Source organism: Eubalaena glacialis, chromosome 4, assembly GCF_028564815.1.
Source record: "Eubalaena glacialis isolate mEubGla1 chromosome 4, mEubGla1.1.hap2.+ XY, whole genome shotgun sequence".
In the NCBI taxonomy this organism is placed as follows: Eukaryota; Metazoa; Chordata; class Mammalia; order Artiodactyla; family Balaenidae; genus Eubalaena; species Eubalaena glacialis.
In genome coordinates, this window is record NC_083719.1 from 77,506,587 (window position 1) to 77,523,630 (window position 17,044).

The 17,044-nt window shown below is 38.5% G+C and overlaps 1 protein-coding gene across 5 annotated transcripts in view; it reads right to left on the reverse strand.

Annotated features, from left to right (window-relative positions):
- SPATA9 (spermatogenesis associated 9) overlaps window positions 1-17,044 on the reverse strand; it is a 78,021-nt gene that overhangs the window by 28,871 nt on the left and 32,106 nt on the right. The window contains exons 1-2 of one of the 5 annotated variants that reach the window (XM_061189461.1): window positions 5,384-5,444; window positions 5,142-5,230 (exon numbers count right to left, since the gene is read on the reverse strand). The exons of the other annotated variants lie outside the window; for them this stretch is intronic. Coding sequence (XP_061045444.1) covers window positions 5,142-5,230; window positions 5,384-5,444 — 150 coding nt within the window. Of the gene's footprint in view, window positions 1-5,141; window positions 5,231-5,383; window positions 5,445-17,044 lie in introns of those variants that run through there. 5 annotated transcript variants of the gene reach the window in all.

A 17,044-nucleotide genomic window follows, 5' to 3' on the forward strand; every position in this document is an offset into this window, starting at 1 on the left:
TTGTGTTTAATATTGTCCCAGAGGTCTCTTAGGCTGTGTTCATTTCTTTTCATTCTTTTTTCTTTATTCTGTTCCACAGCAGTGAATTCCACCATTCTGTCTTCCAGGTCACTTAACCATTCTTCTGCCTCAGTTATTCTGCTATTGATTCCTTCTAGTGTATTTTTCATCTCAGTTATTGTATTGTTCATCTCTGTTTGTTTGTTTTTTAATTTTTCTAGGTCTTTGTTAAACATTTCTTGCATTGTCTCGATCTTTGCCTCCATTCTTTTTCCAAGGTCCTGGATCATCTTCACTATCATTATTCTGAAGTCTTTTTCTGGAAGGTTGCCTATCTCCACTTCATGTAGTTGTTTTTCTGGGGTTTTATCTTGTTCCTTCATCTGGTACATAGCTCTCTGCCTTTTTATCTTGTCTATCTTTCTGTGAATGTCAAGTTTAACACATTTTTGACAGGAGACGTATTACAGCCACAGGCGTTAGTTTCTGCAAAAATCCCCTGGGTCAATAATTTGTTAATTAGATCCCATTTGTTTATTTTTGTTTTTATTTTCATTACTCTAGGAGGTAGATACTTCCTTTAAGTCTTAATTCAAGAATCACTTTCTCACTAAGACCCTCTTGGTCACCCTACCTTTCCCATCAATTGTTCTCCCTATCCCTACCCCTACTTCATATCCTTTCTCTGTTATGTGCTTTCTTTCCCTTACGACCTACCATTAATATAATATGTAGTTTATTTTCCTTGTTTACTGGTTTTCTACTTGACTAGGTTATAAAGTTTCGGGTTTTTTTTAGGACATAAGTTTTACGGCAGCAGTGTTCTATATCCATCTGGCTCACTGATCTTTCCCCAGTGCCTAGAATAGTGTCTGGCACATAGTAGGTGCTCTATAAATATATTCATTTAAATGAATGAATGAAAAATATCAGAAAAATATAACAAGTTAGTATTGATAAATTTTGGAAAAATATAACAAATATTAAATTAGAAACTACCCAGAAAGATTTCAGTGCACAATGTGCTCTGCACATTTTCACAATAATGATAGTGTCCCACAAGAAACAACTCACCAAAGACAAAAATACAACTGAATTATACAACACTCTAGTTACAGTTCTACTCTCATTATATTTAGAAACCCCAATACCAATACAAGTAATTTCCAGACATCACTGGTGCATCCCCAGTGAAACCGTGCCCCACAAGGTTAAAAAGCTCATTCTGAAACTGTGCCCCATAGGGTTAACAGAAACTGGTGACTGACAGCAATTCTTTAGCTTGTCTTACAGAACAGCAGATAAGGGAGAGTCTTGTTAAAAACCCCTATGCTTGTAATCTGCCTTCACTGATCAAGCTTGCCTTAACTGTTCCTGCAAATTGTGTACCTTCCAAGCTTCACGTAGCTTAGACAAATACTGTATATCACAAGACTCCTTTAACCACCCCATACAGATAACACCTCTGACATATGGGTCACTACAGTAATGGCTGCTTCAGAAACATGGAGCTAATCTTGCCCAGTTCAAACTGGTCAAGACCACTTGACCATTCAACTGAGCCTGCTCAAGTGTGTAATGGGTGACCTTTTGACATCTGAGGGCCAAAAGTTCCACCCTCAGATCATGCTAACACCCACATTTTCTGAACATACATCCTCTGAAGAAGCATGTAACTCAGATATACCTGCAGAGAGCAGACATTACCTCACCTTTTTCCTGCCTCCAAACACCTTCACCGGCATCTCTGACTACCCTATACTCTTCATGCACAAATAATCCAAGCCCCTTGCCTTTGGGGAGGTGGATCAGAGATTTGCTCTCCTGTTTCCTCACTTGGCTGCCTCTTGAATAAACCCTTTCTCTGCTGCAAACCTCAGCGTCTCAGCATTAGGCTTTCTGCATATCGGGCAAAGAAACCTGGTTTGGTAACACCAGCAGTTTTTGTCCCACATGTTTAAAAAAAAAAAAAGAAAGCATAGAGAATTCAGAAAAATGTATCTACAGATGTAAAAGCCAAAATTTTGCATGGATTCTATTATGTTCTGTCTACAATCCTCAATTTTGTAATATACAGTTAAGTGCAAGATAATTACAGAATAAAATACATAACCACCTTTCATAATTAAAACCCACAAAATTGACCCTGTTTACCATAAAAGATTTCTCTCATTCAAGATCATCTGAATTAAAAAATTTTTAATTCCCTAATTGTAGCATGCATTTTTTCATTCGTTCAAATTTAAAAGTTTAATATTTTAAAGTCCTCATATGGAAATCATTTGCAATTTGCAAGTGTAAACCTTAAAAAGTTACTTTTACTAAAAGATGTGGATACTGAGCGTATTGGGGTCTGGGCTGGTTAGAAGGGAGGGAGTGGAGAGTACAAGAACTTAGAAGCCAGGACCTCAAGTCAAAATTCTAAAATTAACTTTCCCCAGCCCCAGAAAAAAAATGTCCTTCAAAATCTTTAGCCACGAAGAACTATTTAATAACCATTATTCTCGGTGTATTCCTCTATAAAAATTCCACCACCATCACTCCCACCAAACCTCTAAATCTTTTTTTTTTTTTTTTTACTCCAGGCCAGCAACATGGCTTTTTCCTAAATAAATAAAATTAAATACCAATTACAAAATTTAGAGATTTAAAATACAACCCAATTAATAAAGCCCTCTAAGTAGTCTTAAAACCATTCTTTTCAGTATGTTTGGGAACTATGGACCACACTAGAAATAATAAAATCTGCAACATTTATAATCTGACCTTTAAAAATAATCTAGTTAAGAACAGAGTATTAGCATTGTTTTCTGGATAATTTATTTCTGAAGAGCAAATAACTTCAATGTGTTACAATATCCCCTAACTACTCAGGTTTCCTGCCACTCTCAGCAACACTTTCTTCAAAGTAAATGGTGGAAAAAGAACAATGTAAGTGTTTTGAAAATGAGAAATAAAGTAACTTTATGTTTATATTCTTCTCTTGGGTGGGATATAGCTCTTATAAGTGAATGACTTCAGGGATTTGAAAATAGGAATTTAGAGTTCTTTGGGGATCAGAATATCAATCTATTTCACATAAAGCATACTTAGGGCTCTAGCGATAATGAGGCTATGCAGAGGGTAGGAAGAGATGAAGGAAGTTGTAAAGAAAGTTGCAACTTTGATTAAATAAAACCCAGTTTCTCTAATGTTGGCAATGGTGGGAGAATCACAACTTGGAAGGACAACAGGGCTTTCCAGGCCTAGGCTTCCTTGGCTTTACCTTGAGGTTTTCTCAATAATTACTGACACTACTGTGCTGGCCTTAACCATTTTACATCCTACACCAAGCATCTCTTTCCTTAATACTCCAGAGCATAGCCAAGAAAAGTCTCTCATATTTCAAAAGAATTTATACCAAGACTAGGGGAATACAAAAAGAGGAAGCAACTAGACACCAAGATTAAGATATGGAATTACAAAATCCATTTTGCCCTCTAGAGCTTTTAAGGCTTATCCTCTCCTACTTAGCCAGCCACCACCTAGATGCCATCTTACCACTGTGCATACAGATACTTATGTTTCAGTATCACTCCTTCCTAAAGTCTAGACCCAAGACTGATGCCATTTATTCAAATTTACTTAACATTCTGGAAACAGGCTATGATGTTTCATACTTTTTTGGCATGACACTGCTTCCTTTGGAATATTTTTCCCTGTTCCTACCCACTTACCTGATCCCTTTCTTCACCTTGAGAATTCCAATTCATCCTCTGAGACCCAGTCTAAGCATCTTTCCTCCATGAAGTCTTCTCTGACTACCCTATGTAGAGTCATTCCTTCCTCTAAATTGTATATGCCTCTTACCATATTCCATTGCAATTACTTGTTTATAACTCTGTCTCCATGAGATTAAGCTCACTGACTGAAGGAACCCTGCCTTGTTTAATCTCTGTATTCCGTCTTCCCAGTTCCAGGCAAAGTATTTATTAAGTGTCTAATGTCTGGTTATCTGGATGAATGGTTAAAGGTAGCTCTAATACCTGTCCTTTGGAATGAAATATACAGACTTTGTGATTACTATGTTACTCACAGCGCTTTTTTGTTTACTTCCAGGTTTTAGCTATGTTCCTCATGTTGACATTGCCAAAAGTCTGATTTCTGGATAAGTAGGTTGTTACTGTACCATATAACTTTACAACATATTCTATTCCAACTGTGGCCAAAATGACTAAAACAACACTTTTCCATTAAGAGTTGTGTACTTTTGGGACTTCCATTGTGGTCCAGTGACTAAGACTCTGTGCTTCCAGAGCACAAGGGGGCAAGGGGGCCCGGGTTCAATCCCTGGTCAGGAAACTAGACCCCACATGCCACAACTAAGAGTTCGCATGCTGCAACTAAAGATCCCGCGTGCCACAACAAAGATCTCGCATGCCACAACGAAGATCCTGCATGCCACAACGAAGATCCCGCATGCCCCAACTAAGACCCGGTGCAGCCAAATAAATAAATAAGTATTTTTTAAAAACGAGTTGTGTACTTTTGAGTAAATCAGGTTACATGTGTCCCCTAAACAAGATGTTACTTTTTCCTAACTAAATGTCTTTACGATTCTCTACCTATCTCCTTCCAGTCCCAATATTATATCTAAAACCTTTTTGCAACAGATGTTTAAAACATATGCATATATACTTTGTTTAAATTGATATCACTATTTTCTTTCCACATTAAAACACACACCCATGCCATATTTATCTTTCCATTGTTATAACTTATATCAGTTATGGTTTTTCACTGACTTAATTGCCACAGATTTTAAAGTACATCTAGGTATTTTTCTGATTTTATATTAAGCAAATCTTAAGTAAACTACATTGCAATTGTATCTATGAGAAAGTTCTAGATTTCCAATCTAATGGACAGTAGAGTGACTGTCCTTAAACTTTATTTATCTTTCTACCTCACTTCCTTGTCCACAGTCTTTCTGCTTTCCGTAGACCCCAGGCAATGAGTAAGAGTTGAAATGGTGTTTTTCTGAGGTGAAAGTAATGTTTTCCTAAGCTTCAAATACTGATCTCAAAATCACAAATTAAATAATTGGTACTAAAAATACATATACTTTTTATAATCCTTTCAAAGTTATAAAATCACATTACCTGATTAGACTGTGATAATCTTAGGATGGTAGGGAATTCATCTTTAAACTCATCTATAAGGCCCATGATTGCTTTCTGGATTCCCTCGACTAAGACAAAAAGAAGTTAGGGGGTTAAAAAAAAAAGCTTAACTAAAAATCCCCTAAACATAATTTAAAAGATCATGGAACACTGGGTCCACCTTGGGGATTTAATTCCCAGTTTCCACACCCATATCCCCTTTACAAGAAGATTGTGCATACTTCTTCCAGAAAAGTTCTTCAACACCTGCCCACATATCCACCCAACAGGTTTGACTGCCATGTTGAGTTCTTGCTTGGGTTCCTAGTTCGTGGCAAGCTTACAGGCCTGGGCACTGCTTGTCCTACTCTACCATTAGTGAGGGATGATGGCAGCCCTCCATTCAGGAACACAGGCAAGGACAGAACCTGCAGCTCACTGCAGGGATTCTTTGTTACTTCACAATGGACCTCTGAGAACTTGTTACAGAATCCTCTGAAATCACTCTGGCAGTGAGGAGGAAGAGTGTGTTTGGAGGCACAAGGGGAGGGGAAATGGGACTGAAAAATGAAGCACAATAAGGAGTTCTGCAATATGAATTGAATTTTGTCCCAATTTCTGCAGTGACACTTCAATTACTGGATCACCTGAGAACAAAGCTCCCTTTGAAAAAAGTTGGCATACGCTTTAAAGGAAATGCTTCACATTTGATGCCACGTGGAAGAGAAACACCAGCAGTTAACTCAGAAAGACTTCTGAACAGGTTGTTTTTCCTTCACCCAAATGAGGATCACTAGGTCAGACCCAGGCAAAATCGTGAAGTCTTTGGTTTGCCTTCTTTAAAATCTCAACCTTTTTTTCTTCTTCATCTTTGTCTCTTCTAGTACTCTCCCACTTCAGATGACCATTATTTTCCCCTTATCAAAGATGGGAAGAACTGCATATTATGCAGACTTGATTGACTACCTGGTTATATTTTAGTGTGGATGAGCTGAGTTGGTTAACTCAAATCCCATTTTATTTATTTATTTATTATTTTTTTAAAATAAATTTATTTAATTTATTTATTTTTGGCTGCGTTGGGGCTTTGTTGCTGTGTGCGGCTTTCTCTAGTTGCGGCAAGCAGGGGCTATTCTTCAGTGTGGTGCGCGGGCTTCTCATTGCGGTGGCTTCTATTGTTGGGGAGCACGGGCTCTAGGCACGTGGGCTACAGTAGTTGTGGCTCGCGGGCTCTAGAGCGCAGGCTCAGTAGTTGTGGCGCATGGGCTTAGTTGCTCCGGCTCTAGAGCGCAGGCTCAGCAGTTGTGGCGCATGGGCTTAGTTGCTCCGTGGCATGTGGGATCTTCCCAGGCCAGGGCTCGAACCCGTGTCCCCTGCATTGGTAGGCAGATTCTTAACCACTGCGCCACCAGGGAAGCTCTCAAATCCCATTTTAACTTGAAGCCTTTATATTTAACTGCAGCTAGATGGATTTCTTCGGCAAGCATAAAACTGGCTGCTGGAGGTCTATTTAGGGGAACTGTCCGGGAAAGAGAAATGTTCATCAAAGGATTCCTCTAGATTGTGAAGCCTGCCAGATCCCCAGCTTTCACTTTGTCCTTAGTCCTTGCCTGCCTGAGAATACTCTCCATCACAGCACAACCACCTCTCTGAACCTTAACACAACCTGCTTTCCTCCATCATAAATCTAATGCTTAAGAAAATTATACCCTTAACATTTGGAAAGTGAAATCTATTGCCAGAAAGAATTATTAGACAATGATGAACACACAAACTGGGAGTCTATGAGAAAATGAAAACTTTATTTGTCCTATTAAGATAACTTGGCTATCAGAGTCTACCAGAGTAACACCTGTTAGGACCTGTTCTCTCTGGTCTACTTCTATGTTCTTCACTCCCATCAACTCCCTAATTCTTTTTTCCATCTGCCCACCCTCAATGTCCTAGCTCCCAGTTGTTTCACTCAGTTTTCTTTTCATCCATTCTCACCCTCCTAGGCAGCCTATAAAACTAACAAATCTACAAGAAAAACATATCATGTTAATATTTCCCACACTTCAAGCTTAACTGACTGTTAATTATTCTAACAGAATTCTTTTTGTCTTTTCTTTCTTAATGACCCTCTCTCAGGATGGGGAGTGGTAGAAAAAGGCAGGGGGTGATAAGTAAAAAAATTCCACCTTGCCACACTTAACATTTGTGACCATATCTGATAATGTTTTGGTTTTTATTTAATCATATCTTATACCTATATCCTTACACATCTTACATTATTACAGATAAAGTTAGATGAAATAATGTCAATGGCTATCTTTAGTTGTTATTCTTTACAACTCATAATTGAGTGTTCCATACTTATAAATTCTAATAAGAATCTGAGGCAGTTTGTATGTAGGATGTTTGAAAATTGAATCATTTGAAATGTACTAAGGGAACTTATTCTTTAAAAGTAACTAACCCTAGATAAATTCTTCTATAAGGTAAATTACCATCTTTTTCCCACGAAAAATAAATACCTGCTATGTATCTTGTAAATACAGATTTTCAAAGATGTTTCAAAATAGATATAACATTTTGCTTCTCCTTAAAAATTATTTAATAACTATATTCTACAGTTCCAGTTGGGTACCATTAGTATGGTACCCAACCATATTAATGGATGGAAAGACCGATGAAAGTCCTCAAATAGTTACAGTAAAATGACAGGCCACACAGGGAACAGAATTAGCAACATTGGCATTGCTACCCAACTTTGGGAACTGCTGAGGTTCATTAGATGGTAGGAAGCTGGGAAGCAGATTTGTTGTCGTCTGTTTCCTGCATCACAATATAAACTTCATGAGCTCAGGGTCTTTGGTTGGCTCAAGGCTATATTCCCAGGAAATATTTTTGTAAAATTGTAAAAGCATTATCTAAATATTGGGCCTCTTTTTTAAAATTAATTAATTAATTAATCTATTTATTTATTTTTGGCTGTGTTGGGTCTTCGTTGCTGCATGCAGGCTTTCTCTAGTTGCGGTGAGCAGGGGCTACTCTTCGTTGTGGTGTGCAGGCTTCTCATTGCGGTGGCTTCTCTTGTTGTGGAGCGTGGGCTCTAGGCACATGGGCTTCAGTAGTTGTGGGCTCTAGAGTGCAGGCTCAGTAGTTGTGGCGCACGGGCTTAGTTGCTCCGCGGCATGTGGGATCTTCCCGGACCAGGGCTCGAACCCATGTCCCCTGCATTGGCATGTGGATTCTTAATCACTGCACCACCAGGGAAGTCCCTTTGGGCTTTAATATAATTCCCCCTTACCATGAGCCAGAACTCCTCGAAGAAATAGCTGACATCAGTCTGCAGCAGCAGAAGTACAAGATGAAGCAGGGAGATCTCAGGCCAGAAAGGAAGAAAGCTTTTTGAAGATTAATGGGGTCCTATTAGGAGGACACAGAAGGCAGCTGGAAGGAGTTACGAAGGCCTCCTTTACAATGGAAGACTCAGGCCATGTGAATGTTCACTGCTGCACTAACTGTAATATCAAGAAATTGCAAGCAACCCAAACATCCATTCTTCAACTACAGAATTAATAAATCAATTATAATATACCCATAATGGTTACTCTACAGCAGTAAACATGAACGAATTACAGCTACATGCAACATCATGAATAAATCTCAGTAATAATTTTGAATGAGAAAAAGCAACATACAGAGAAAAAAGCAGAGCATGATTTCATTTATATGAAGTTCAAAAACACTCAAAACTAGGCAATATATTAGGAGTACACATATATGTGGCAAAATAGAGACAAAAACCAAGGGAACCACAAACATAAAATTCAGGATAGTGGTTACTACTTCTGAGAGAAGAATGAAGAGATGGGGTTGGACAAGGCCACATAAGGATTTTGAAGGTAATGGTAGTGTAATTTTTCTAAAACTTAATCATGTATACGGGTATCGAAGGACTATAATCTTTATCCCTTACAACGATATATAAATATATCTTCTCAATATTTAATAAAAACAATGAAAGGACATAACCTGTTGAACAAATTGCTGTAACAACTTTGGTAAAAAATTGTCATTAAAAGCTATTCCAGTAATAATGGTAAAGGGACTTTTTTCATTCATTCGATATTTACTGAGCACCTACTATGTGTCATCATTGTTCAGCACTGGGAATAGGGTAGTGAATAAAATAGACAAAAACCGGGCTTCCCTGGTGGCACAGTGGTTGAGAATCTGCCTGCCAATGCAGGGGACACGGGTTCGAGCCCTGGTCTGGGAAGATCCCACATGCCGCGGAGCAACTAGGCCCGTGAGCCACAACTACTGAGCCTGCGCGTCTGGAGCTTGTGCTCCACAACAAGGGAGGCCGCGATAGTGAGAGGCCTGCGCACCACGATGAAGAGTGGCCCCCGCTCACCGCAACTAGAGAAAGCCCTCGTACAGAAACGAAGACCCAACACAGCCAAAAATAAATAAATAAATAAATAAAATTAAAAAAATAAAAATAGACAAAAACCCTTGCTCTACTGGAACTTACATCCAGCGGAACAGAATCAAACTATTTGCTATTTTCTATGGACCTAGAAAAGCCATTTCTTTCATTAGTAACTTGCTCAGGTTTTGAGGTGAATGTTTCACAACTATATTCTATATAACATGTGAAAAAACTAACTATATATAATATAAAATATTCTTCTGATTGAAAAGATCTTATTTTAGGCTTAGAAAAGTTTATGTTACAAATCTATGTTTTAGATGAAAATCTTTCTTTTCTTACATCTCCCTCATCAAATCTGTAGTCATAACCAGAAATAAGAGTTTTTGAGCAGCTACGTATCTTCTGATAGACATCTCCACTTTGGAAACAGGCAATCTAAAATTGAAGCCTTTCAAGCAAAGCAATATTAAACACATTTAAGTATCCATAGTCCACATATTTTTATGGCCTTTGGTTAGAGTCTCAGACTTATCTGCTTTATGCTGTAACCTCTGCCAGGCATGACTAAAAATATGGATTTTGTATTTTGGTCCCTTCCCTTATAGACATAGAATGTATAGCTTAATTGCCTAGATACTTAAGCAGCTCTCCCTGGTCAAACCAATAATATTCAAACATAATGAAAAAGAAAACCAGTGAATTCCATATAATTCTATATAATTATAAAAAAGAAAATTGTTATGTTCACTCAAAGGAGCTAAAAATGAAAAACACTGAAGGATGCAGTCCACTCTTTCTTTGACCCAACAGTTTGACAGCAAGTTGATGACACATCTTTAAAGCTGAGCCCAGACAAGATATAATTCACCATATGCATATTTATGTAAACTTACCATGAGACTACATTTATGTTCAGCCAGTACCAACCAATCTTAAGTATTTCTAAGGTATTTGTACAAAAATATTCTTACAAGTTAAAAGTGTGATAAATTATACAATTATAATAACAATGCCCTTTATTTTAAAATGAAGTCCTCTTGACCAATGATTCACATTGCATCTGCCTAATTTGTAGTTATTATTCAATTTTCACACGAACAAGTCAATAAAGCCCAAAACTAAACATGTCTAATATGCGTTATCTAGGCAATTAGAAGATTGGGAAATCAAGCTTTGTTTTTCTTTTAAAGGATGTAGTAAAGCCAGATTATTTTCAGATTCTATTTACATTAAGAAAACAGGATGGTTTTGTGGACCGTACATAAGTATTACTATCTCTCTACAAATGACGAACCAGGCTCTGAGGAATTTAGAAAGTATCCCCAAACCAGGAAGTGGCAGAGCAAGGACTCTTGTCTAGATTCCCTTTCAAAATTTTGAATTCTCCTCACCAGCATATGGTCTCTCTTAGATGGAGTGAGTGACTTTCAAGAGCAGAAAGAAAAATGAGAGAATAACAATAGGCGAAACACTGTAAAATGGTCTAAGAAATTTAGAAAAAGGTTCAGATGATCAGAAATTCTATTATGGAAGGCTTTCACCTTCTCAATCAAAATCTGAGTGTCCACTGTATACCAGGGACCTGGAACACAAAAATGAACAGAAAAAGTCCTTGATCTAAATAAAGGGCCAGGCAATATAAAACAAACACTTCCAGGGCTTCCCTGGTGGCGCAGTGGTTGAGAGTCTGCCTGCCAATGCAGGGCACACGGGTTCGAGCCCTGGTCTGGGAAGATCCCACATGCGGCAGAGCAACTAGGCCCGTGAGCCACAACTACTGAGCCTGCGCATCTGGAGCCTGTGCTCTGCAACAAGAGAGGCCGCGATAGTGAGAGGCCCGCGCACCGCGATGAAGAGTGGCCCCCGCTTGCCGCAACTAGAGAAAGCCGTCGCGCAGAAACGAAGACCCAACACAACCAAAAATAAATAAATAAATAAATAAATAAAGGAGTTCCTTAAAAAAAAAAAAAAAAAAAAACTTCCAAAAAAATTACAATAAAATATTATAAAAGCAGTAACACAAAGTGCTCTATGCAAGCAAGAGAAAGGGCGCCAACGTTGGGTGGCCAAAGTCTGAAAAGATTTTATTTGAGAAACACGTCAGACACTGTGCAAGAAACTGGGGAGAGTGATAAATAAAACAGATGGTATTGCCACTCTCATGGAGCTTGCATTACAGTAAGAGAAGAGACAGCAAATAAATGAGGTCATCCCATGTAGTAATAAAGGCCATAATGGAAATTAAACTGAGCAACTTATAGAGACAACTGGGCCACCACTTTCAGTTGGAATGTCAAGGAAGAACACTTGAGACAACGAGAAACGCCTGAGAAGTCAGGGGTGTATGCCGCTTCCAATCGTTATCACTTAATCTCTGGGGCAAAATCATTAAGTTTTTTAAAAATCAGCACCAGGATTTCCCTGGTGGCACAGTGGTTAAGAATCTGCCTACCCACATGGTTTTGGTAGAAGGACATGCTCTCACTCCCTCCTGTGAGAACACCAGAATCACAACTAACTGCTGAACGATCATCGACAGGAAGACACTGGAACTCACCAAAAAAGATACCTCACATCCAAAGACAAAGGAGAAGCCACAATTAGACAGTAGGAGGGGTGCGATCACAATAAAATCAAATCCCATAACTGCTGGGTGGGTGACTCACAAACTGGAGAACATTTATACCACAGAAGTCCACCCACTGGAGTGAAGGTTCTGAGCCCCATGTCAGGCTTCTGAACCTGGGGATCCGGCAATGGGAGGAGGAATTCCTAGAGAACCAGACCTTGAAGGCTAGTGGGATTTGATTGCAGGACTTTGACAGGACTGGGGGAAACAGAGACTCCACTCTTGGAGGGCACACACAAAGTAGTGTGCGCATTGGGACCCAGGGGAAGGAGCAGTGACCCCATAGGAAACTGAACCAGAACTACCTGCTAGTGTAGGAAGGTCTACTGCAGAGGTGGGGGATGGCTCTGTGTCACCGTGAGGACAAGGACACTGGCAGCAGAAGTTCTGGGAAGTACTCCTTGGTGTGAGCCCTCCCAGAGTCTGCCATTAGCCCCATCAAAGAGCCCAGGTAGGCTCCAGTGTTGGGTTGCCTCAGGCCAAACAACCAACAGGGAGGGAACCCAGACACACCCATCAGCAGTCAAGTGGATTAAAGCTTTACTGAGCTCTGCCCACCAGAGCAACAGCCAGTTCTACCCACCACCAGTCCCTCCCATCAGGAAACTTGCACAAGCCTCTTAGATAGCCTCACCCACCAGAGGGCAGACAGCAGAAGCAAGAAGAACTACAATCCTGCAGCCTGTGGAACAAAAACCACATTCACAGAAAGATAGACAAGATGAAAAGGCACAGGGCTATGTATCAGATGAAGAAATAAGATAAAACCCCAGAAAAACAACTAAATGAAGTAGAGATAGGCAACCTTCTAGAAAAAGAACTCAGAATAATGATAGAGGAGATGATCCAGGACCTTGGAAAAAGAATGGAGGCAAAGATCGAGAAGATGCAAGAAATGTTTAACAAAGACCTAGGAGAGTTAAAAAACAAACAAACAGAGATGAACAATACAATAACTGAAATGAAAACTACACTAGAAGGAATCAATAGCAGAACAACTGAGACAGAAGAACGGATAAGTGACCTAGAAGACAGAATGGTGGAATTCACTGCTGTGGAACAGAAGAAAAAAGAATGAAAAGAAATGAACACAGCCTAAGAGACCTCTGGGACAATATTAAATGCAACAACATTCGCATTATAGGGGTCCCAGAAGGAGAAGAGAGAGAGAAAGGACCCAAGAAAATATTTGAGGAGATTATAGTCGAAAACTTCCCTAATATGGGAAAGGAAATAGCCACCCAAGTCCAGGAAGCACAGAGAGTCCCATACAGGATAAACCCAAGGAGAAACACACCAAGACACATAGTAATCAAGCTGGCAAAAATTAAAGACAAAGAAAAATGATTGAAAGCAAAAAGGGAAAACGACAAATAACATACAAGGGAACTCCCATAAGGTTAACAGCTGATTTCTCAGCAGAAACTCTACAAGCCAGAAGGGAGTGGCATGATATACTTAAAGTGATGAAAGGGAAGAACCTACAACCAAGATTACTCTACCTGGCAAGGATCTCATTCAGATTCAATGGAGAAATCAAAAGCTTTACAGACAAGCAAAAGCTAAGAGAAATCAGCACCACCAAACCAGCTCTACAACAAATGCTAAAGGAACTTCTCTAAGTGGGAAACACAAGAGAAGAAAAGGACCTACAAAAACAAACCCAAAACAATTAAGAAAATGGTCATAGGAACCTACATATCGATAATTACCTTAAACGTGAATGGATTAAATGTTCAAACCAAAAGACACAGGCTTGCTGAATGGATACAAAAACAAGACCCATATATATGCTGTCTACAAGAGACCCACTTCAGACCTAGGGACACATACAGACTGAAAGCGAGGGGATGGAAAAAGATATTGCATGCAAATGGAAATCAAAAGAAAGCTGGAGTAGCAATACTCATATCAGATAAAATAGACTTTAAAATAAAGAATGTTACAAGAGAGAAGGAAGGACACTACATAATGATCAAGGGATCAATCCGAGAAGAAGATATAACAATTATAAACATATATGCACCGAACATAGGAGCACCTCAATACATAAGGCAACTAAGAGCTATAAAAGACGAAATCAACAGTAACACAATAATAGTGGGGGACTTTAACACCTCACTTACACCAATGGACAGATCATCCAAAATGAAAATTAATAATGAAACACAACCTTTAAATGACACAATAGACCACATAGATTTAATTGATATTTATAGGACATCCCATCCAAAAACAGCAGATTACACTTTCTTCTCAAGTGCACACGGAACATTCTCCAGGATAGATCACATCTTGGGTCACAAATCAAGCCTCAGTAAATTTAAGAAAACTGAAATGATATCAAGCATCTTTTCTGATCACAATGCTATGAGATTAGAAATCAATTACAGGGGAAAAAACGTAAAAAACACAAGCACATGGAAGCTAAACGAGATGTTACTAAATAACCAAGGGATCACTGAAGAAATCAAAGAAGAAATCAAAAAATACCTAGAGGCAAATGACAATGAAATCACGACGATCCAAAACCTATGGGATGCAGCAAAAGCAGTTCTAAGAGGGACGTTTATAGCTATAGAAGCCTACCTCAAGAAACAAGAAAAATCTCAAATAAACAATCTAACCTTACACCTAAAGGAACTAGAGAAAGAAGAACAAACAAAACCCAAAGTTAGCAGAAGGAAAGAAGTCATAAAGATCAGACCAGAAATAAATGAAATAGAAACAAAGAAAACAATAGCAAAGATCAATAAAACTAAAACCTGGTTCTTGAGAAGATAAACAAAATTGATAAACCATTAGCTAGGCTCATCAACAAAAAGAGGAAAAGGACTCAAATCAATAAAATTAGAAATGAAAAAGGAGAAGTTACAACAGACACCGTGGAAATACAAAGCAACCTAAGACACTACTACAAGCAACTCTACGCCAATAAAATGGAAAACCTGGAAGAAATGGACAAATTCTTAGAAAGGTATAACCTTCCAAGACTGAACCAGGAAGAAATAGAAAATATGAACAGACCAATCACAAATAATGAAATTGAAACTGTGATTAAAAAATCTCTCAACAAACAAAAGTCCAGGACCAGATGGCTTCACAGGTGAATTCTATCAAACATTTAGAGAAGAGCTAACACCCATCCTTCTCAAACTCTTCCAAAAAATTGCAGAGGAAGGAACACTCCCAAACTCATTGTATGAGGCCACCACCACCCTGATACCAAAACCCGACAAAGATACTACAAAAAAAGAAAATTACAGACCAATATCATTGATGAATATAGATGCAAAAATCCTCAACAAACTACTAGCAAACAGAATCCAACAACACATTAAAAGGATCATACACCATGATCAAGTGGGATTTATCCCAGGGATGCAAGAATTCTTCAATATATGCAAATCAATCAATGTGATACAGCATATTAACAAACTGAAGAATAAAAACCATATGATCATCACAATAGATGCAGAAAAAGCTTTTGAAAATTCAACACTGATTTATGACAAAAACTCTCCAGAAATGGGCATAGAGGGAACCTACCTCAACATAATAAAGGCCATATAGGACAAACCCATAGCAAACATCATTCTCAATGGTGAAAATATGAAAGCATTTCCTCTAAGATCAGGAACAAGACAAGGATGTCCACTCCCGCCACTAGTATTCAACATAGTTTTGGAAGTCCTAGCCATGGCAATCAGAGAAGAAAAAGAAATAAAAGGAATACAAATTGGAAAAGAAGAAGTAAAACTGTCACTGTTTGCAGATGACATGATACCATACATAGAGAATCCTAAAGATGCCACCAGAAAACTACTAGAGCTAATCCATGAATTTGGTAAAGTTGCAGGATACAAAATTAATGCACACAAATCTCTTGCATTCCTATACACTAATGATGAAATATCTGAAAGAGAAATTAAGGAAACACTCCCATTTACCACTGCAACAAAAAGAATAAAATGCCTAGGAATAAACCTACCTAGGGAGACAGAAGACCTGTATGCAGAAAACTATAAGACACTGATGAAAGAAATTAAAGATGATACCAACAGATGGAGAGATATACCATGTTCTTGGATTGGAAGAATCAATATTGTGAAAATGACTATACTACCCAAAGCAATCTATAGATTCAGTGCAATCCCTATCAAATTACCAATGGCATCTTTTACGCAACTAGAACAAAAAACCTTAAAATTTGTATGGAGACACAAAAGACCCCGAATAGCCAAAGCAGTCTTGAGGGAAAAAAACGGAGCAGGAGGAATCAGACTCCCTGACTTCAGACTATACTATAAAGCTACAGTAATCAAGACAATATGGTACTGGCACAAAAACAGAAACATAGATCAATGGAACAAGATAGAAAGCCCAGAGATAAACCCACGCACCTATGGTCAACTAATCTATGACAAAGGAGCCAAGGATATACAATGGAGAAAAGACAGTCTCTTCAATAAGTGGTGCTGGGAAAACTGGACAGCTACATGTAAAAGAATGAAATTAGAACACTCCGTAACACCATACACAAAAATAAACTCAAAATGGATTAGAGACCTAAATGTAAGACCGGACACTATAAAACTCTTAGAGGAAAACAGAGGAAGAACACTGTTTGGTATAAATCACAGCAAGATCTTTTTTGATCCACCTCCTAGAGTAATGGAAATAAAAACAAAAATTAACAAATGGGACCTAATGAAACCTCAAAGCTTTTGCACACCAAAGGAAACCATAAACAAGACGAAAAGACAACCCTCAGAATGGGAGAAAATATTTGCAAACGGATCAATGGACAAAGGATTAATCTCCAAAATATATAAACAGCTCATGCAG